The 21,807-nt window shown below is 38.3% G+C and overlaps 1 protein-coding gene across 1 annotated transcript; it reads left to right on the forward strand.

Annotated features, from left to right (window-relative positions):
- Window positions 1-496: 496 nt before the first annotated feature.
- On the forward strand, window positions 497-5,822 carry CER1 (cerberus 1, DAN family BMP antagonist). Its single transcript, XM_053563767.1, has 2 exons — window positions 497-2,647; window positions 4,425-5,822. The coding sequence occupies exons 1-2, from the start codon at window positions 2,144-2,146 to the stop codon at window positions 4,719-4,721; spliced, it is 801 nt and encodes a 266-aa protein (XP_053419742.1). The 5' UTR covers window positions 497-2,143; the 3' UTR covers window positions 4,722-5,822.
- Window positions 5,823-21,807: the final 15,985 nt, after the last annotated feature.

The raw sequence follows: 21,807 nt of genomic DNA on the forward strand, positions 1-21,807 counted from the left end.
CAGATGGAATCTCTGGGGTAGTCTTCAGTTTGGGGAAATGCTAGATGCTATGATTGATAGCAATGGAATTTCAATTACTGAAAAGTAAAGCTTAAAAGGAATCAGGAAATGCATCACAGCTGGCCACACCATTTGTATTTGTGTGTGTGTGTGTGTGTGTGTGTGTGTGTGTGTGAGAGAGAGAGAGAGAGAGAGACAGAGTCTCCCTCTGTTGCCCTGGGTAAAGTGCTGTGACATCATAACTCCCAGCAACATCAAACTCCTGGGGTCAAGAGATCCCCTTGCCTTAGCTTTCCCAAGTAGCTGGGACTATAGGCACCCACCACAATGTCCAGCTAATTTTTCTATTTTAGTAGAGATGGGGTCTCACGCTTGCTCAGGGTGGTCTTGAATTCCTGAACTCCAGCAGTACTCCCACCTCAACCTGCCAGAGTGCTAGGATTAGCAGGAGCTACTGCACCCAGCCACTGGCCACACCATCTTTGTTATGGGAGGCCTAGTGGCTGGCTCTGGAAAGCATATTGCACTGGGTGGCTGAGGGGCATTTAAAAAATTTAAATAATGACTAAAAAACACAGTTGTTTTAAAAATAATGGCAAATACAAATGCTCATTTAGTATCCATCATCAGTAATTTAAATTAATAGCAGCATAGGTTTCATGGATATTTGGTATGAGTAAAATATATCTCTTCTTACAGAATTCTGACAAAATGATCTATTTTAAAATAATTCATTATCATAGATAAAGGCACTTACTTGAGGCTTTATTTCACAAAAATCAGGCATGGCTATCCATAAGAACATAAAATGACTGGAAAATGGTTCCAGTGGGTCACTTCTTGGAAAGAAAGCTTAACTAGTACTGAAAAAAAGAGGGGACACATACTGGGATTATTTGTGTTACTAAAAACAAGGAATGTGGTGATTAAATTAAAGGGGAAGAAATGTAAGTACTGCATTGATTCCCAGGGGACATACTGTTTCAATTGTGTGGCAGGGTGATTAGGCATGACTCTGGGCCATCAGTTTTGTGAACCTATTTCTTTCTCATACTCTTGACTGGTTTATGGTAGTTTGGAATGATAGTCATTTTTTAAAATGTCCTTTGATCCCTGAAGACTCATGTTTGTCTCAATCTTCACTTAACTTGGGCATCAATTACTGTAGAATAGGGGAAGATGATGTGATGTGGATTCAGTAAAGTAAGAAACTCAGCGGTCAGCTTCATGACCCAAACTATCCAACCTGATTCTTAGAATCCACAGTTCTCAAGTCTGGGTCTCTGTTTAAAGAAAGAAAAAATCAACAGGGTGGCTCCAAGAGAGACATTTCCCCGACCTCACTAAGGATTGATGAGCTGTCAGGCTACTTAGGATCCTTTTGAGAAATATGTGAGCAATTGAGAGAGCTTATCTGATGACTGACCAGTTGTGAAATTTAGCACTCGGTAATTGATTCTTAATATGAGAGGATTAACTTGGGAATTGTGAGTTTCCAGGTGTGGAAAAGAGAATGTATTTATACTCAATTACCATCCAAAAATCAACAACCCCAATTTGTGTGTAAGAGATAGTAAAGCCTCTACTCAACAAAGTCAACATCCTCTCTTTTCCTTATAATTTTGATATACTTCTTTCAGGGGAGATAGAAAGAGAGAGAAGTCTTTCTAAAGGCCTGAGCTTTTGCTAAGTGCTTTTTTTACCTGATATACTTCTCTCATAAAAATATATCTTGCTTTCTATTCCATCCCAGAGCAATGCAGATGAACAAAAAATGTTAGCTAACTCTAATCCTTCTTCCAACAACACTGGTGGGAAATCTAGGCAAAGAATGTGTTGTTTTTTCTAATGCTGCTCTTTAAATCTCAGACAATAGTTAAAGTGTCAGCTAATTACCCCCTGGGCCTCAGGCTTTCACTGGGACTTTTAAATACACAAATCAAAGGGAAGGCTGGACACCATTAGCACTACATAATTCAAGCAAACAATAAATGTGTTTACTCTGCCTGGCTACTGACCACCCGCCTTGCCATCCCACCAGGCAGGTATCTCTATATAGGATTTCCTTGTTCACAGTCCCACAGAAAGCAAGCCTCTCCTTGAGGCCTTGCCAGCTGCAAATCTGAAGGAAGCTCCCCACAGCATGTATAGCCTCTTGCTTCATCTCTTGTTGCTCCTGCCTCTGGGAAAAGCCAGGTGGCACAGGGTTGGCAGCAAGGGTCAGCGTTCTCCTTCCCTTGTGCTCCTAGACAGGAATCGGAGAGAACTCCCTTTGGACAACCATGAGGAAGGTGAGGAGAAGCCAGATCTCTTTGTGGCAGTGCCACATCTAATAGGTGCAGGCCTGCCAGGGGACAGCCAGAGGCAGAGAGAGAAGATGCTATCCAGGTTTGGAAGGTTCTGGAAGACTGAGCAAGAGCTACACCCATCCAAGGACTCAGATAGTGAGCACATCCCACCTGGGACCCAGGCTCTCACCCAGCCAGCGGATGGCATGAAAATGGAGAAATCTCCTCTTCGGGAAGAAGCCAAGAAATTCTGGCACCACTTCATGTTCAGAAAAAGTCCAGCTTCTCAGGGGGTCATCTTGCCCATTAAAAGCCATGAAATACATTGGGAGACCTGTCGGACTGTGCCCTTCAGCCAGGTATGTGCCCTGCAGGGTGAGCAGATAAGGGTTCTCACAAGGAGGGTGGACCGCTGGGATGGACGGAGAGAAGGGGGAAGGGCTGTCGGGAGCCTGAGTGTTGCCTAACTCCAGATTTGGCCCTTGAGCATTCATCATAGAATTTGGCAAAGGTTATATTTCGTTCTAACCTTTCCATTGGTTCTTAGCATTCTGGAGTGTGGCATGGCACTGTCAATATCAGCGATCATTCATATTCATGACACAACACTTTGTTTTATTTGTGTATGTTTGTATTGGGGATCATCTATCAAAAGAGATAAGCAAGACGATCCTCTGAGTTAGGAAACCTGGAATTTAGAGCAATCACCAGAACTTTTCTGTAGCTATATTTGCACACTCTATTAGGATGTGGGTGAGCAGTTCAAATTCATCTGAGGATATGGCGAACTCCTCTCCAGACACCCTCACATCCATTTATTATGATCTTAATATCTATATTTCACAGCTAACTACTTCATAGTTTTATTAAAGGCTTCTTTAGTAGCTTGTCAAAGCCTTTCGACTTAAAAAAAAAAGCTATCCCACATCCTCCAAGTATGTTGAAGCTCATAGGCAAAAGCTGTCAAATCATATCTGGTATTACCATAGCTATAAATAATTTGGTTTAACTTATCTTTTCATAACCTTTCAAATAATAATCTTGATATGAAAGCACCTCTCCTCCCCTTAGGAATGCCTTTCACTGATTCATGTTGTGTTGGCTGACTTGTAGTTATAGTAATCAATTCTACACTATTAAGACAATGGGGCATACTATTATCTACTTCCTTCAGTCTGGCAACCCTCACATTTCAAATGTTAAATTAAAATTGAGAACTTGCATCAGGTCCTTAAACATGAAGATAATGAACCAAAAACAACACAGGGTAGGATAAAATTTTACAGTCCAGTAATGCTACCCAATTAAGCAAGCAGTATTATAAGGCAATTGACTGTGTGAGGCAGTTAAGTATTCTGCTTGAAAAGGCAAGGATATGGAGTGATGACAAGTCAATTATCAAATAATAATGACTGCTTTGTTGCCCATGTGCAATTAGAATAGTACTGCTAAGAACTGGGCAATCAAATTTCCTTTGAAATTTTTTATTTTCAATTTTATTGCTAATTAAATTAAAACCAAGGTGTCTGACCCTTATGTGTTTTGAAAGGTGCATAAAGCTATGTGTATGGGGTTATGAGAGAGGCAAAGGTGATGTAATGTATGATGATTTGCAGGCATAAGCATTGCAACTCTGCTGCATGCAACTTCAAAGCTTTGAATGCACTACAAGGCCTTGCAAAATAGGATATCATTAAACTCATGGTATTCTGATCTATGCATCAGCTGAACTAATATGTATTGAGAACCTACTATGCACAAAGCACTGTGAGAAATAAACAGGTAAGGAACATTACTTATGTAAGGAAATTGCCAGTACAATTTTTCTAATTGGTAATATCCAATTAGACAAAATTTCTTAAAGTTCGGCACAAATACGGTAGCATGAAACATTTTCATGTTAACTTAGAGATTTCTTAAAGGCTAACTTAATAATTCACTCAATAAAGAAAATTTAGTTGAGGTAGTTCTGTGTCCTTATATATACCAACACTTGGATATTGCAAAATGTATTCCCAGTTGGAAAGCTTTGCAATTTTTAGTCTAAATTATCTTCAGACTTACAGTCTATAGCATCTGTATCATGTTATGTTAAACGATTCAAGATAACATAATGGAAATGTGTTTGCCTTTTAGACTATTACCCATGAAGACTGTGAAAAAGTGGTTGTCCAGAATCATCTTTGCTTTGGGAAATGTGGGTCTGTTCATTTTCCTGGAACCGCACAGCACTCTCATGTCTTCTGCTCTCACTGCTCACCCACCAAGTTCACTACTATGCACTTGCCTCTGAACTGCACTAGCCTTGCTCCTGTGGTCAAGGTGGTGATGCTGGTGGAGGAATGCCAGTGCAAGGTGAAGACAGAGCATGGAGATGGACACCTCCTCCAGGCTGGCTTCCAGGATTCCTTTATCCCAGGCGTTTCAACATAACAAGCTATCCCACTATGACCTTTGAAAAGCAAAACCACAACAGCACAGGTGCTGATTATTCAATCTGAAAATGTTAAGTGGGTGCATAATATTTTAAGAAAAGGTGGCTTAGAAAGTAGTTTTAAGATAACAGGATTTAGAGGAAACAGTATTTGTCTAGTTACAGGTACATGTTTGGGATCTAGTTTTGGCTCTGCCACTAATTGTAAGTAGTAAAAGCTTCCCCCATCTAAAGTTTTTCATTTATAAATGAGGGACTTGACCTTGATGATTGTCAAAGTCTTTTCTACTACTACTACTGTTCCAAGTCCTACTTTCTCCAAGCCTTATACCTATAGAAAGAAAAGAGATAAACTAGGCTATAAACATGTACTTCATTAGCTTATCAAATAATCAGCAAAAAATAGCTGGGCGTTGTGGCGGGCGCCTGTAGTCCCGGCTACTCGGAAGGCTGAGCCAAGAGAATCGCTTAAGCCCAGGAGTTGGAGGTTGCTGTGAGCTGTGTGAAGCCATGGCACTCTACCGAGGGCCATAAAGTGAGACTCTGTCTCTACAAAAAAAAATAATAATAATAATCAGCAAAAAAGAAAAAAAAAAGAAAGGAGAAGTTGGAGTACTTTTAAAAAAAGATTCTTTATACTGGTAGCTGCCTTCACATCTCAATGTTTTGTTTGACTTCTATGGATAATTAAGTTCTTCCATAAAATGAAGAAATAACTTGCCTTGATAATCCATATAAGAAATAACTTGCCTTCTTAGTCCAGTCTCTGGCTTTGAAGAAGGAACACGGATGTTACGTTTAGTAGCCAAACAAGTGTGCATATTTTGAAGAAAGAAAAATATCTGATCAGTACCAGGTTTAAAGATCAATCCAGAGATTGAAGAACGTAAGAAAACATTTCAGTAGATGTCAAATTAAATAAAAAATGGAAAATAAAAATGGAAACAATTTACAGGTGAAAATCCTTACTCACATGCATTTTGAATTAGATAGTAAGGTTTCTGAGTTTGGATGACTGGTTTTTGCTAGTGAATAAAATTTTGTATTTTAAATTTTATTCAGCAGACGCCAAGTACTGAAAATCTGAATATTTTAATGAATTAAATTTTAGTATATGAAGCATTGTGAAAAATATTCTTATATTTTGTCTTTATTTGTTTTGCCTGTCTCATAATATAAAGGCATTATCAGGAGAAAAATTCAGCTAGAAGCCTTTCTGAAATGTCTTCATGGGCCTATGACCCTGGCCCAAAGGTTTCTTTTGATGCCATATAAACAGCTTTCTGTTTACATCCTTCAACGATTTTCTTTTAGCAACTGCCTCTCTCCTTGCCTGTATTTGTCAGTATGCATATACTGTGCAAAACCGGCTCTCTCCCCAGATTACTTTTTCTGTAATAATTCATTTAAAAAATTATTTTAATTCTTTGGATCCCTATACTTTCAGTACACACACATGTGCACACAAATTTTCCCAGAGTAATGACTAATTGCTTTTTTAAAAGAAATCAATTTATAATTTAGTTCTATTTCTGTATGATCACGCCACCTTACCTGATATTCCAAAGAAGCAAATACATTTATATTTAGTGTATATTATGCAACATATTAATGTGAATATGAGCTACACAGATACACATGTGGCATTTGCATCAGAATATATTACACCCGTTGGCGGTCAAAGAGAACCTAATTGGCCAAGATATGGTCGTAAGGATAAAACTGTTAAGCATTAATGATACCCCAGCTGGTCAATATATTTTGGTGCCAAAAGCTATTGAGCAGCTGTCCTGTTTGCAATTGCCTAACCCTGATTATGTAAACCTGTCTCTGCCAGTTGGACTGTCCTTCTCCTCCCTACATACTTGTAAATCCCTTTTATTGATTCTTGCAAATAGGTGCTGAAACCCAAGCTACTAACAATTAAGCTTTATTCAAACTTGGGTCCCTCCTTCCTTCACATGTAAATTCAAGATGGGATACCTGGTAGTCATATCAGAGTGTACATTCATAGGGTGAGTGCATGAATCTCACAAAATTGCCCATATTCAACCATTTTTTATTTTCAAAAAAGGAAGTTTGGAATGACTCAAGCTAATATGAGGGAGCATAAGAAACCAACAGAAAACACACAGATACTGAATGTCTTTTTTTCTTAGCAAGGGGTTGGGGTCTTGCTCTTTCACTCAGGCTGGAGGGAGGTACCTCAATTAGAGCTCACATTAACTTCAAACCCCTGGACTCAAGAGCCTTCTGCCTCAGCCTCCCCAGCAGTTGTGACTACAGGTGTATGCCACCATGAGTGGTCTCAGCTATATTGCTCAAGCTGGTCTTAAACTTCTGGGCTCAAGAGATGCCCTCAATTCAGCCTCCTGAGTTGCTGGGATTGTAGGTGTGCGTCACTGCATCTGGCTCTTGAACATCTATTAATTACCAGGTATTGAACTATGTCTTTAACAAAGGTATTCCACTTCATTCTTACAGAAACCATGTAAGGTAGGTAATCATCCTATTTTATGGTGGGAAAAGTAAGCCTTCACAAGTTTAAGCAACTTACCTAAGATCATCTGAGGATATGTTCTGTTTGGTTTAAAATATTTGTTCATTTGTTCTCCATCACTTTTTTCTTTTATTTTATGTTATTTTATTTCATTTTTTGTAGCTCATCATTTGCATGGCTTGTTTATTCTTTTTTAAAATTTATTTTGGATTGACAAAATAAAGATACATAAGATTAGGCTACATCATCTGTGTTTATAAGGTACAGTCCCATTTGTAGTTGAGTCTTTTATCCAGGAGATATGCCGTATACTCCTACATTGTACCTGAAAGGTGGGAGCCCACTTACCCTTTCTCCTACCTCCCGAATTTGTGTTTTTCTCTTTGTGTGGGCCTGTAGTTGTTCATCAGCTAGTTTCAAATTAGTCCTGATTACATAGGATGCTTGCTTTTCCGCTGTTCTCCATTACTTTAGATTGAACTCGTCCAGCTCTCTCTGCTAGAGGCCTCAAAGCTCATTTCTTTTAACCTCTTATCTGGTTCTCATATCTGAATCATATCTTTTTCTTGAAAGAGAAATCATCCCTACCTAGGTCATGCTTTCAGCCAAATGTTGCCCTGACTTGATTGGTCCTTATGAAAATTCCCTTCATAAATCTAGGTCTTATTTCCTCCCTCCCCCCCCATAAAAACTAAGGCTGAGGATAATTATCTCAAAATTACTGAGATGATCAAGTATAGGTAACAGCACTTCAGAGATCTTTAGACTCTGTAAAACTACAAGGGGTTAATTTACTCTTCTCTATTTAAACTTTCTATTTTTTTTTAACTTGTTCTGAGAACTCCAAAAAAAGAATAGTGTAGTGCTCAAATTCTCATCATCAGAATAAATATCAATAGTTAATATTTTGTCACCTTTTCCTTCTAGTCTATTTAAAAGAAATAATTTCAGATAAAAGTAAGTAAAGTTCCTTCTAAGCACCATGCTGAGTACCATTCCCCAAGCCTCTGCCCGTTTAACACCTCACTCCCTGAAAATTCCTGTGTATACTTGCAACTCCCTTTTATTTTTTGCGCCAACTTACATAAACTTCCACAAATCATACATACATGTTGGTTTTGTTTGTGTGCCCCTTTATTCAGCAGGCATGTGCAAGATACAGTTCTGGGTACTGTGACTCGAGGAAGGGAAGAAGTCAGGCAAGATCATTACTCATTCTAGTGGGAAAGACGTGCAATTCAAAAAATCAATTAATTCGTTAATCGACCAATGGAAAAGGAAAAGTATCAGATAGCTGTAAGTGATATGCAAAGAGTTAAAACAGACAAGTGTTCTAGAGACTGATTAGATTGAGTGGTCTCAGAGAGGGTGGCATTAAAGCTGTATGCTTTGAATCACATATATGATGTTTTCTATGAATTATTTTACAATGTTCTCCCCTGCCACCCCTGCACAGAATTCTGGCTTGTTTTTACATTAGTTTTTGGAGTTTTTTTATACATATATTTTATCTCTGCTCTAGAAACAACATTAAATGTTCCCTGCAGAGTGTACTTAACTCGGCTTTAGTATTTTATTTTCTCAATGCAAACAGTTTCCATAATCTGTCAATTTAATTCCTAATTAAGAATGTTATTTATTCTCTGAATTTTTCTTTTCTTTTTTTTTAACTCTCCGAATTTCTACAGATGATTTATTCTTTGCAAGTTGTTCTAAGAACCTGGGGATGTTCAAAGATAAATAAGATACATTTCCTACCACTCAGAGCTTGCAATGTAGCAGCAGACTTATGCAAACTTTAAGACAATAATAGTAATAAAGGCTACCAATTATTGAGTTTTGATATGTGTTCAGGTGCTTTTTATTCCTTATCTTCTAGAACTAGATATTTTACACTTTTTTTTTTGACAAGGAGAATGAGGGGATTGTTTACTCAGTCCACAAATATTTATGAGTATCTATAATGAGCTTTGCCACTGTGCTGGGCACAAAGAATATAAATAAATGAATATATGATTATCTATAATCCTGGACTTTAAGAAGCCTACCATCCAGGAGCAAGCAATTATGTATTTTTGCTGCTTGTTTATTCTTCCTTATATCCTAGAATGATGATCACACCATCATCCTCTACCCCCAAGCTCCAGCACCACCTTCCCTTCACTAACTCTCAGACAAGGTCAAGTTCACTCATCTGAGTTTATAATTATATCCTTATTCATATCACTGTTAATAAAATTATAAGCTCCATGAGATCAGGGATCATAGTGAGGTTTCTTTCTCCTTGTAATCAATGAGTAAGAAAGGAACAGCACACTGTAGGTACTCAAGAAATACATTTTGTCTGCATGAAAGAGACAAAATCATTGATACCACCTACTGAAGGTATGCCATGTGTCAGGCACTATACCAATGTACATCATTTCATCTAGGCCTCATGAAACCAGGTGAGGAAGGGAGTACTATACCATTTCACACATGATGATACTAAGGTGCACATAAATAAATAACTTGTCCAGCATCACTTCTGTTAGTACCACACGCTAACCAATTGTGCCACTGGAGCACTTCCAGCATCACTTCTAAGGACCAACAGGAACTAAACGATTTCTTTTTGTTTGTTTGTTTTAATTTATTTATGTTTATTGTTAAATCATAGCTGTGTACATTAGTGCAATCAAGGGGTACAATGTGCGGGTTTCATATACAATCTGAAATATTCTCATCAAACTGTTCAACGTAGCCTTCATGGCATTTTCTTAGTTACTGTATGTAGGCATTTGTATTCTGCATTTAGTAAGTTTCACCTGTACCCCTTCTAAGATGCACTGTAGATGTGGCCCCACCCATTGCCCTTCCTCCACCAAAACCTTCCCCCTCCCTTCCCCTTCCTTGGCCCTTTCCCCATAGTCTTGTGCTGTAGTTGGGTTATAGCCATCATGTGAAAGCTGTAATTTAGCTTCATAGTAGGGATGAGTACATTGGATACTTTTTCTTCCATTCCTGAGATACTTTGCTAAGAAGAATATGTTCCAGTTCCATCCATGTAAACATGAAAGAAGTAAAGTCTGCATCTTTTTTAAGGCTGCATAATATTCCATGGTATACATGTAACACAATTTGCTAGTCCATTCGTGGGTCGATGGACACTTGGGCTTCTTCCATGACTTAGCAATTATGAATTGGGCTGCAATAAACATTCTGGTACAGATGTCTTTGTTATATTGTGACTTTTGGTCTTCTGGGTATAAACCTAGTAAAGGAATTACAGGATCGAATGGCAGGTCTATCTTTAGGTCTCTAAGTATTCTCCAAACATCCTTCCAGAAGGAATGTATTAGTGTGCATTCCCACCAGCAGTGTAGAAGTATGCCCTTTTTTCCATATCCATGCCAACATCTCTGGTTTTGGGATTTTGTTATGTGGGCTACTCTTACTGGGGTTAGGTGATATCTCAAAGTAGTTTTGATTTGCATTTCTCTGATGATTAAGGATGAAGAGCTTTTTTTCATGTGTTTGTAGATCGTGCATCTGTCTTCTTTAGAGAAGTTTCTCTTCAAGTCCCTTGCCCACCCTGAGATGGGGTCACATGTTCTTTTCTTGCTAATATGTTTGAGTTCTCTGTGGATTCTGGTTATTAGACCTTTATCGGAGGTATAACCTGCAAATAATTTTCTCCCATTCTGAGGGATGTCTGCTTGTTTTACTTACAATGTTCTTGGCTGTGCAGAAGCTTTTTAGTTTGATCAGGTCCCAGTAGTGTATTCTTGAAGCTGCTTCAATTGCCTGGGGAGTCCTCGTCATAAAATATTCACCCAGGCCGATTCCTTCAATATTTTTTCTGTACACTTTCTTCAAGTATTTTTATAGTTTCATGTCTTAAGTTTAAATATTTAACCCAGGGGAAGTCTATCTTAGTTAATGGTGAAAGGTGTGGGTCCAGTTTCAATCTTCTACAGGTCGCCAGCCAGTTCACCCAGCACCATTTATTAAATAGGGAATCTTTTCCCCACTGAATGTTTTTAATTGGCTTGTCAAAGATCAAATAACAGTAAGTAGCTGGATTCATCTCTTGGTTCTCTATTCTGTTCCAGACATCTACTTCTCTGCTTTTGTGCCAGTACCATGCTGTTTTGATCACTATGGATTTATAGTACAGTCTCAGGTCTGGTAGCATGTGTGATTCCTCCTGCTTTGTTGTTATTGTTGAGTAATGTTTTGGCTATTCCAGGTTTTTTCTGATTCCATATAAAACAAAGTATTATTTTTTCAAGATCTTTAAACTATGACAATGGAGCTTTAATAGGAATTGCATTAAAATTATATATTGCTTTGGGTAGTATGGACATTTTAACAATGTTGATTCTTCCCCATGAGCATAGTATGTTTTTCCATCTGTTAACATCTACAGCTATTTCTTTTCTTAAAGTTTCATAGTTCTCTTTGTAGAGATCTTTCACATCCTTTGTTAGTATACTCCCAAATATTTCATCTTCTTTTGCACTACTGTGAAAGGAATAGAGTCCTTGACTGTTTTTTCAGCTTGATTATTGAGGGTATATATAAAGGCTACAGATTTATGGGTGTTGATTTTGTAGCCTGAGACATTGCTGTATTCCTTGATCACTTCTAAAAGTTTTGCAGTAGAATCCCTAGAGTTTTCCAGATATACGATCATATCATCTGCGAAGAGTGAAAGTTTGATCTCTTCTGACCCTATGTGGATACACTTGATCGCCTTTTCTTCCCTAATTACAGTGGCTAAAACTTCCATTACAATGTTAAAGAGCAATGGAGACAATGGACAACCTTGCCTGGTTCCTGATCTAAGTGGAAATGATTTCAATTTAACTCCATTCAATACGAGATTGGCTGTGGGTCTGCTGTAGATGGCCTCTATTAGTTTAAGAAATGTCCCTTCTATACCAATTTTCTTAAGTGTTCTGATCATGAAGGATGCTGGATATTATCAAAAGCTTTTTCTGCATCAATTGAAAGAATCATATGGTCCTTATTTTTTAGTTTGTTTATGTGTTGAATTACATTTATAGATTTACGTATATTGAACCAGCCTTGAGACCCTGGGATAAATCCAACTTGGTTGGTGTATAATTTTTTTGATGTGTTGTTGGATTCTGTTTGTTAGGATCTTATTGAGTGTTCTAGCATCAATATTCATTAGTGATATTGGTCTATAATTTTCTTGTTGGGTCTTTCCCTGGTTTGGGGATCAAGGTGATGTTTGCTTCGTAGAATGTGCTGGGTAATATTCCTTCTTTTTCTATATTTAGGAAGAGGTTTAGTAGTATAGGTACTAGTTCTTCTTTAAAGGTTTGATAGAATGCTGACATAAAGCCATCTGGTCCTGGGCTTTTCTTTTTAGGGAGATTTTGTATAGTTGATGCTATTTCAGAACTTGATATAGGCCTGTTCAACATTTCCACTTTGTTCTGGCTAAGTCTTGGTAGGTGGCGTACTTCCAGGTATTGGTTGATTTCTTTCAGATTTTCATATTTCTGAGAGTAGAGTTTCTTGTAGTATTCATTAAGGATTTTTCGAATTTCTGTTGTTATTTCATCTTTACCATTTCTGATTGATGAAATTAGAGATTTTACTCTTTTTTTCCTGGTTAGGTTGGCCAAAGGTTTATCTATTTTATTGATCTTTTCAAAAAACCAACTTTTGGATTTATTGATCTGTTGTATAATTCTTTTGTTTTCAATTTCATTTAATTCTGCTCTGATTTTGGTTATTTCTTTTCTTCTGCTGGGTTTGGGGTTGGAGTGTTCTTCCTTCTCCAGTTATTTGAGATGTCCCATTAAGGTATTAACTTCCTCTCTTTCCGTTTTCTTGAGGAAGGCTTGCAGTGCTATAAATTTCCCTCTTAGGACTGCCTTTGCAGTATCCCAGAGGTTCTGGTAATTCGTGTCTTGATTGTTGTTTTGTTCCAAAAATTTGGTGATTTCCTTCTTAATCTCATCTATAACCCATCTATCCTTCAGCATAAGGTTGTTTAGCTTCCATGTTTTTGTATGGTTATGCAGATTCCTGTTGTTATTGAGTTCTACTTTTATTTCATGATGGTCTGAGAAGATGCAAGGAATAATTTCTATTTTTTTTAATTTGCTGAGGTTAGATTTGTGGCCCAGGATGTGGTCGATTTTTGGAGTATGTTCTGTGGGCTGATGAGAAGAATGTGTATTCAGTTCTGTTGGGATGAAATTTTCTGTAGATGTCTCTTAAGTCCAGATGTCGAATGGTTGAGTTTAAATCTAAGATTTCTTTGCTTAGCTTTTTTTTGGAGAATCTATCCAGCACTGCTAAAGGGGTGTTAAAATCTCCAGCTACTATGGAAGTGGAGGAAATCGAGTTGCTCAAGTCTGTTAGAGTTTCTCTTATAGATTGAGGTGCGTTGTGGTTGGGTGAATAAATATTAATTATAGACATCTCATCATATTGAGTATTACCTTTAACAAAGATGAAGTGTCCATCCTTATCATTAATTATTTTGGTTGGTTTAAAGCCTATTGCATCTGCGAACAGGATTGCAACGCCTGCTTTTTTCTGCTTTCTATATTTCTATTCTATATGCCTGGAATATAGATGACCATCCCTTCACCTTGAGTCTATATTTGTCTTTTAATGTAAGATGTGATTCTTTTGTGCAGCAGATATCTGGCTTGAGTTTTTGTATCCAGTCAGCCAACCCGTGCCTCTTTAGAGGACAGTTTAAACCATTCACATTAATTGAGAATATTGATAAGCCTTTTGAGAATCCAGTGGACATTTTAAATCCTTTTGCGACTGTGGAAGTTGGAATTTGATCAAAATTTTCTGGGTGAGTTTACTTTTGTGGTGGAGGATTATGTTGGTCTTTATGGAGAATAGGTCTGAGAATATCCTGGAGAGCTGGTTTAGTTATGGCAAATTTCTTCAACATGTGAATGTCATTGAAGTATTTAATTTCTCCATCATAAATGAAACTCAGTTTAGCTGAGTAAGGATCCTGGGTTGAAAGTTATTTTGTTTTAGGAGATTAAAAGTCAATGACCATCCTCTTCTAGCTTGAAATGTTTCAGCAGAGAGATCTGCAGTTATTCTAATATTCTTCCCATTGTAGGTAATGGTTTTCTTTCTTCTGGCAGCTTTCAGAATTTTCTCCTTCATATTAACTTTAGTGAAATTGATTATGATGTGTCTGGGGGATGTCTTATTCGATTTGAGTCATGCTGGAGTTCTGAAACCATCTGCTATCTGAATTTCAGAATCTCTTGGCATTTCTGGAAAGTTCTCCTTCATAATCTCATGGAGAAGAGACTCTGTGCCTTGTGAAGCCACTTCATCACTTTTGGGGATCCCTGTAAGACGAATGTTAGTTTTCTTCAAATTATCCCAGAGCTCTCTGAGAGAGTGATCTGTTTTTGCCCTCCATTTCTCATCCTCTTTGAGAATTTGGGAGCATTCGAAAACTTTGTCTTCAATTTCAGAAATCCTTTCTTCTGCTTGCTCCATTCTGTTACTGAGGGATTCTACTGTGTTTCTCAGATCTTTGAGGGATGCAACTTCTTGTCTCAATGTCTCAAAATCTTTCGTCATTTGGTCTTTGAATTTGTTGAATTCTTGAGATATCTTTTGGATTACTGCTTGGAGTTCTAATTCAATCTTATTTGCTATCCAGATTCTGAATTCAATTTCTGACATCTCAGGTATTTGTTTGTGCATGTGATCTTGTGCTGTGTCTCCCCCATTGATCCTTGGGGGAGTTGATCTACTCTGATTATTCATATTGCCAGAGTTTTTCTATTGATTTCACCTCATGATTGTTTTTCACCATTGCCTCTGGCCGTCCTCAGAGTTGGGGAGGTGTCTCTCCAAGATTAGACCCCAGTGGGATCACTCTATTGTTGCTTCATCTTTGTAGGGAGTGACCCTGTGTAGTTCCTCTGGGGCTGTTCCAGCTAGGGAGTTCTGGTTGTGGAAGCAGCTCCGGTGTGTGACACACACGGATCCAGCAACAGGGCGGGAGGTGGTGCGCACGGTTCTGGGAGTGCCTGGTGCCCAGTGAGTTTGGCACAGAGAGCCCAAGGCTTCAGCAGTCTGGGCAGGAAAAGGGCTCTGAGCAGAGGCAGGGAGTGCTCTAGAGCGCACGCGGCTACCAGTATCCCTGGCCAGACGAGTGGGCCAGTGTGGAGGCTGGGAGGACACAGGAGGGAGGACATAGGGTTGCACGGCTCCTGCAGTTCCTGGTCAGGGCATGCGGAGGCCTGGTTGGTGTGGGGTCACAGCCCAGATCTTATGGAGGTCCGGGCAGCTCCAAGCCCAGGAATTTGAGGTTGCCATGATCTGTGACAACACGGCACTCTACCCAGAGCAACAGCCCGAGCCTCCAGTGTGCCAAAACCGTCTCACTCTGCCCATAAGGGTTAAGACTGTAAGGCAGCTCAGTCCCCGCCTTTAGGCTGCTCAGTCACTAGGTTACTAGGTCCTGCCTGATCCTTGCTCTGGGACCCTGAGAGCGGAGCTTGCCGGGGCAGTTCTCTCACAAAGTGGCTCCCTGCAGCCCAGCTCAGTGGCTCTGTCTGGGGCCCCAGACAATGCCCAAAGTTCTCCGCACTCCTGCTCAAGCTCTCCCCAAGGCAGATCAACTGAGTGCCAAGTCCAAAAACACCGAAACAGTTCACAGGTAAGGCCTTTCCGGTTTGCAGTCTCACTGCTGCTTGTACTTACGGTTGCCGGTGTGATTAGGTTGATCGAACACATGCAACCACTTGCCAGTTTCCCACTGTTTTTGTCCTCCTCTTGGGGTCCAGAAGTCCCTTGCTGACTCCCGGTATTCTCAAAGTGATGATTATAGGCTGATCCCACCAGCCAGAGATGTCTGGAGTCTTGTCTCCCCAGACTCACTGTTCCCAGTTGCAGGGAAGCTGTTACTTGGCCGCCATCTTTAATCCTGTCCAGAACTAAACGATTTCAAAGCTCAAGCTCTTTCCTACTGTGCCACATTATGTCCAGATAGTAAAGATAGAAATATATATAAATATAAAAATATTTATATTTGCATATACATATGCGTATATGCCATAAAACTATATGCATATATACACAAATACATTCAGATATACACTTATGGCACATATATACATAAATAAGTCAGAGTTGAACATTTGATTCTCCCATTACTCTACCTCTTTGATTCCCACAGCCCATTATCCAGGCTTATCTTAAGGCGCATGTAACAATAAGGATGCTTTCAACTCCTGTACCAGAAAACACAGGTTAGAATGTATTAAACAAAAAAGGGATTTACTATGGCATTTAGGCAGCTAGTTTGTCAAGTCAGTGGCTCAACCATTTCAAAGACATGGGTTCCTTCCACTTTTCTGCTCTATCTCTTCCAGGATGTCCCACACAAGCTAGAACTTCTCTCAGTCATAACATGGCTGCTGCCATTCCAGACATAATGTTTCATTGTTCACACACCAATGTTCATAGCAGAAAGAAAGGAATTCTTTCTTGCTGAACATCCTTTTTAAAAAACTGAATAAAATCAGTTATATCCAAGAGGATTGAACAATAGAATAAAATCTTCGTTTTGACCATAAGGAATAAAGAGAAAATGGCTATTGGATGGGCAAGCAACATTGTCTGCCATTGCTGTTGCCACTTTTTAATTTATCAATATTTAGTTACCCATCTTATCTTTTTCTCTAGATTTTGAACTCCTAACTGAAAGTTGCATATATTATACATCTTTATTATCCTTCTGTTTCTAATATAATGAATGTTTTATATTTACGTATGTACATATACATAAAATTTTTAATTTTTAATATTTTTTAAGAGTAAATGCTCAGTACACATAACACAAATGAATGGATTTGGGGAACCACTCTTAGGCAGATAAGTAGTGTACATAATTTGGGGAGCTTTGAATAGCAGCCAACACATTTTAAGAATGGTTTTGGTAGGCAATGGGGAGTTTTTGAACAGATTAGGATGATATGGGCTTAATACAGTAGTTTCAGAGAGGCCCATGAACCCTCTGAAATGTGTGCAAATATTGTGGATATGAGCATACTTCAGGGGAGAAGGTTCAGAATTCTCTCAAGTTTCTCAAACTTTTCCATGAGCCAAATATTAGAACAATAGGAATAATAAATTGAAGAGAAAACATGGAGTTCAGAAAGCACCGGAGGATTTTAAAGAAGTCATGTGTACAAACTTCTTCAACTGGAGCTCAGAAAAACCAGGTTTCCACGTCAAGAACAGAGGATGAATTTTAAAAACCCACCATTGGGCCCTCTTCTCTTTGCTGGATCTAATATTCACACTCAGGAGGTTTGCAGTGGTTAAGTGGGTGAGTAATAATAGCCTGAGCAAAGGATGGATTTTCCTGTAATACTAGTTTTCCAAAGTCAGGCCTTACTTAACCACCCACATTTCCAGGCGTGAGCTCAGATTTTTATTTCATTGCTGTCCTCCTTTTTACTCTGGTTTGTTCCTCCGCCTTTCCTCCAAAAGAAACAATCACTAGTGATCCACCTAAGGGTGGGGACGTGAGCAATGTTTTTCAAGGGAATCGTCACAACTTCCCATTGTCTACCAGCTAAGGGAACGAGAGCTTCCAGTGAGCAAGTTTTATAAGTCACAATGTCATTTCTAAACAGAAACTTGTATCCTGCCCAAACCTAAGGCAAGAAACAGGTGAAAACTTAAAAGAATATACAGACCAACATTATATTCCAGTCAAGGAACATTGAAAGGATGCGATCTTCAGGAAGCCTGGGATCTTTAGGGCTTAATCGTGTCTTTGAACATTAAAAATAATAAGTCCTGGAGCTTTTGAGGATCAGGACAACACAGTGTATACGTATGATTAAAGGGGTCCCTAAATGTGCAGATATTAGCAAAGAAAGACTCTAAACTCCATTTTCCTGCTTGTCCTTAAAGGAGATCATAAGTCTTATCATAAGAGAAATTGCAAAGCAGGTAGAATTTTCTTTGGCATCTACTTTTCCTGCTTTCTGCCTCTGGTCTTATCCTTGGTCTCCCTTCCCTCTCTCACTTTCATTTCAGGATATTCAAATTATTTACAATTTCCTAGGGCTCCTAAGTAAAGTCTGTTCATCTGTCTAGCCTACTGATGTATTAATTTAATTAACATTTATAAATAATCTAGTATTAAGTATCAGGCACTGTACTGGCCCGTTAGGGTACCAAGATGGCTGTGTTAGGCTCCCACCCTTGAGAAGACAGAATTAGCCTAGTTGAAGAGTTGGGGTTTCATTCTGTGGGTGACGGCTTCTTAATCCCGCTGTGTATTAGAATTATCTATGAGCTTTTACAATACAGGAATCCTGTTCTGATGGGTGAGGATGGAGATTGCAGGTCAGCAGGCTTTGGTCTCTATATTTCTAAAGCTTCTCAGGTGAATTTACTGCAGATCATAAGGAGGTAGAGAGTCACTGAAGAATTCTGATCACAGGAATTCTGAACACTTGCTCGTATTTCTTCTAGAAAGAACATAGTATGCTGTTTTCTTAACCCTCTGATCCTCTTGTTTTTCACTGAAACTCTTTCAGTTTGTTTAGATTGCAGTTCTATGCAATTAAAGGGTAACTTTACTCCTACCCATTAACTCAATTTAAATGAAATAGGGGACTTTGGTTGAGTTGATTTTTCTCCTTAAAATAAGTTACTTTAAAAAGAAAAACAAAACTTTTTCAATTAGCAGAAACAATTATATGTATTTACTGTTTATAACCTATTGCTTTGATGTAAATAACATTGTGGAATAACTAAATATAGCTAATTAACATATGCATTATCTTACAAAGTTATCATTTTTGTAATGAGAATACTTTACATTTACTCTCTTAGAATTTTTCGGTATACTGTTAATGGTATCACCATGTTGTGCAATGGATCTCTTCCTATCTAAGTATAATTTTGCATCTTTTGACAAATATCTCCCCAACACCTATATCACCCCAGCCACTTCAGCTCCTATAATCGCTGTTCCACATTCTACTTCTGTAAGATCAACTTTTTTAGATTTCACATGTAAGTGAGGGCAGAAGTCTTTGTCTTCTGGGCCTGGTTTATTTCAACTCCTCCAAGTTCACGCATATTGCAGCAAATGACAAGATTTCCTTCTTTTTTGTGACTGGGTAAAAGTCCTTTGTGCATGCATACCATACTTTCTTTATCTTTTCATCTACTGACACTTAGGTTGATTCCATGTTTTGGCTATTGAATGATGCAGCAACAAACATGAAAATGTGAGTATGTCTTTGACATACTGATTTCATTTCCTTTGGATACATAGCCAGTAAAGTGGGATTGCTGGATCATATGGTAGTTCTATTTTTAAGTTTTTGAGGAAATGCCATACTGCTTTGTATAATGGAATGAATTTATATTCCCAAAAATAGTGTGCAAGAAATCTCCTTTTTGCCACATCCTTGCCAACACTTAATCTTTTGGCTTTTTGATAATAGTCTTTCTAACAGGCGTGAGGTGCTATCTCATTGTGGTTTTAATTTGCATTTTTCTGATGATTAGGGATGAGGAACATCTTTTCATATGTGTGTTGACTATTTTCATGTATTCTTGGAAGAAATGTCTATTAAGGTCCTTTAGCCATTTTTAAATTGGGTTACAGCAGTTCCCCTTATCTATAGGGAATATAGACCACCAGTGGATGCCTGAAACTGCAGATAGTACCAAGGGCTATGTGTACTTTTTTTAAAACTTGGTAACACAGATGGCAACTAAGTGACTAAGTGTCAGGTAGCATGTACAGCACAGACAGGAGGGACAGGGGATGGCTCACATCTCAGGTGTGATGGAGTAGGACAACAAGAGATTTCAACCCTTTACTTAGAATGACAAAAAATTGAAAACATATACCTTGTTTATTTTTAAAACTTCCCATTTAATATTTTCAGACCATGGTTTTCACTCCCCCTCCCCAAACCCAGTTGAACTGGTACGATTACTTGGCTGAGCTAGAAAGTTCAACTGAGGCTTTTGGTTATCACCAAAGTGAGTAGAAACTGAGAGTAAAACTGGAGCAGCACAGGCAGTGTGGGTACAAAGTAAAAGTGACCTACACAAGTTTCAGGGTAACAGAGAGGTTTCATTTTGGAAGAATGAGAAAGTTTAGAGCACTTCCAAAGAGTGTTGGAAGTGGGTCCCTCTCATGAAAGAGAAAGGTGACAGAGAGACGCAAACCATGGTTTTCAACCTAAAAAATAAATGTAACCAAGGTGAAAGGTATCTACGCTTAAAATTATAAACATTCCAAAACTACAGACCAAGGGGATTATTGTATTTGTTTTCTTGTTATTAAGTTGTTTGAGTTCCTTAAATAATTTGGATATTAACTCTACATCAGATATAGATTTTGCAACTATTTTCTCTCATTCTGTAGGTTGTCTCTTTGCTTATTGTTGCCTTTGCTGTGCAGAGCTTTTGTTTGGTGTAATCCCATTTGTACAACATTGCTTTTGCTGCCTGTGCTTTTGGAGTCATATCCAAAATAATTATTGACCAGAACAATGTTGGAGTTTTCTCCCTTTGTTTACTTCTAGTAGTTTTACAGTTTCTGGTATTATATTTATTTATTTATTTATTTGCAACGAGGTGTCACTTTGTTGCCTAAGCTAGAGAGCAGTGGTGTGATCATAGCTCATTGCAACCTTCAACTCCTAGGTTCAAGCAATTCTACAGCGCAGCCTCCCAAGTAGATAAGACTACAGGCACATGCTATCATGCCTGGCCAATTTTAAACTTTTTTGTAGGCATGCAGTCTCTCTGTGTTGCCCAGACTGGTGTTGAACTCTTGCCTCAAGTAACCCTCCTCCCTCGGCCTCCCAAAGTGCTGAGATTATAGGCATGAATGACCAGACCAGGACACACTTAAGTTGGTTTTTTTGTATATGTTGTGAGATAAGAGTCTAATTTCATTCTTTTGCATGTGAATATTAAGTTTTCCTGACACCATTTATTAAAAAATCTGTTCTTTCCTCACTGTATGTTGCTGGTGATGCCTTTGTCAGTGATTGACTGGTTATGTGTAAATTTATTCCTAGCCTTCTCTATTCTGTTCAATTGGTCTATATGTGTATTTTTATGCCAGTAGCATGCTGTTTGGGTTATTATAGCTTTGTATAATAGTATATTTTGAAGTCAGGAAGTGTGATGCCTTTAGTTTTGTTCTTTGTACTCAAGATTTCTTTGGTTATCCAAGGGTCTTTTGTGGCTCCATATAGGTGTAAGGATTGTTTTTCTATTTCAGTGAAGTATGTCCTTGGTATCTTGATTGTGACTGTGATGAATCTGTAGATCTTTTGGGGTAGTATGGATATTTTAACAATATTAATTCTTCTAATCTATGAACATGGGACATCTTTCCATTTGTTTGTCTTCTTCCGATTTCTTTATCAATGTTTATAATTTTAAGTGTAGATACCTTTCACCTTGGTTACATTTATTCATAAGTATTTTATTTTCTTTTGGAACTATTATACATGGGATTTAAAAATTATTTTTTAGGTAGTTTGCTATTAGCATAAAAAATG

This window comes from Nycticebus coucang, chromosome 2 (genome assembly GCF_027406575.1).
Source record: "Nycticebus coucang isolate mNycCou1 chromosome 2, mNycCou1.pri, whole genome shotgun sequence".
In the NCBI taxonomy this organism is placed as follows: domain Eukaryota; kingdom Metazoa; phylum Chordata; class Mammalia; order Primates; family Lorisidae; genus Nycticebus; species Nycticebus coucang.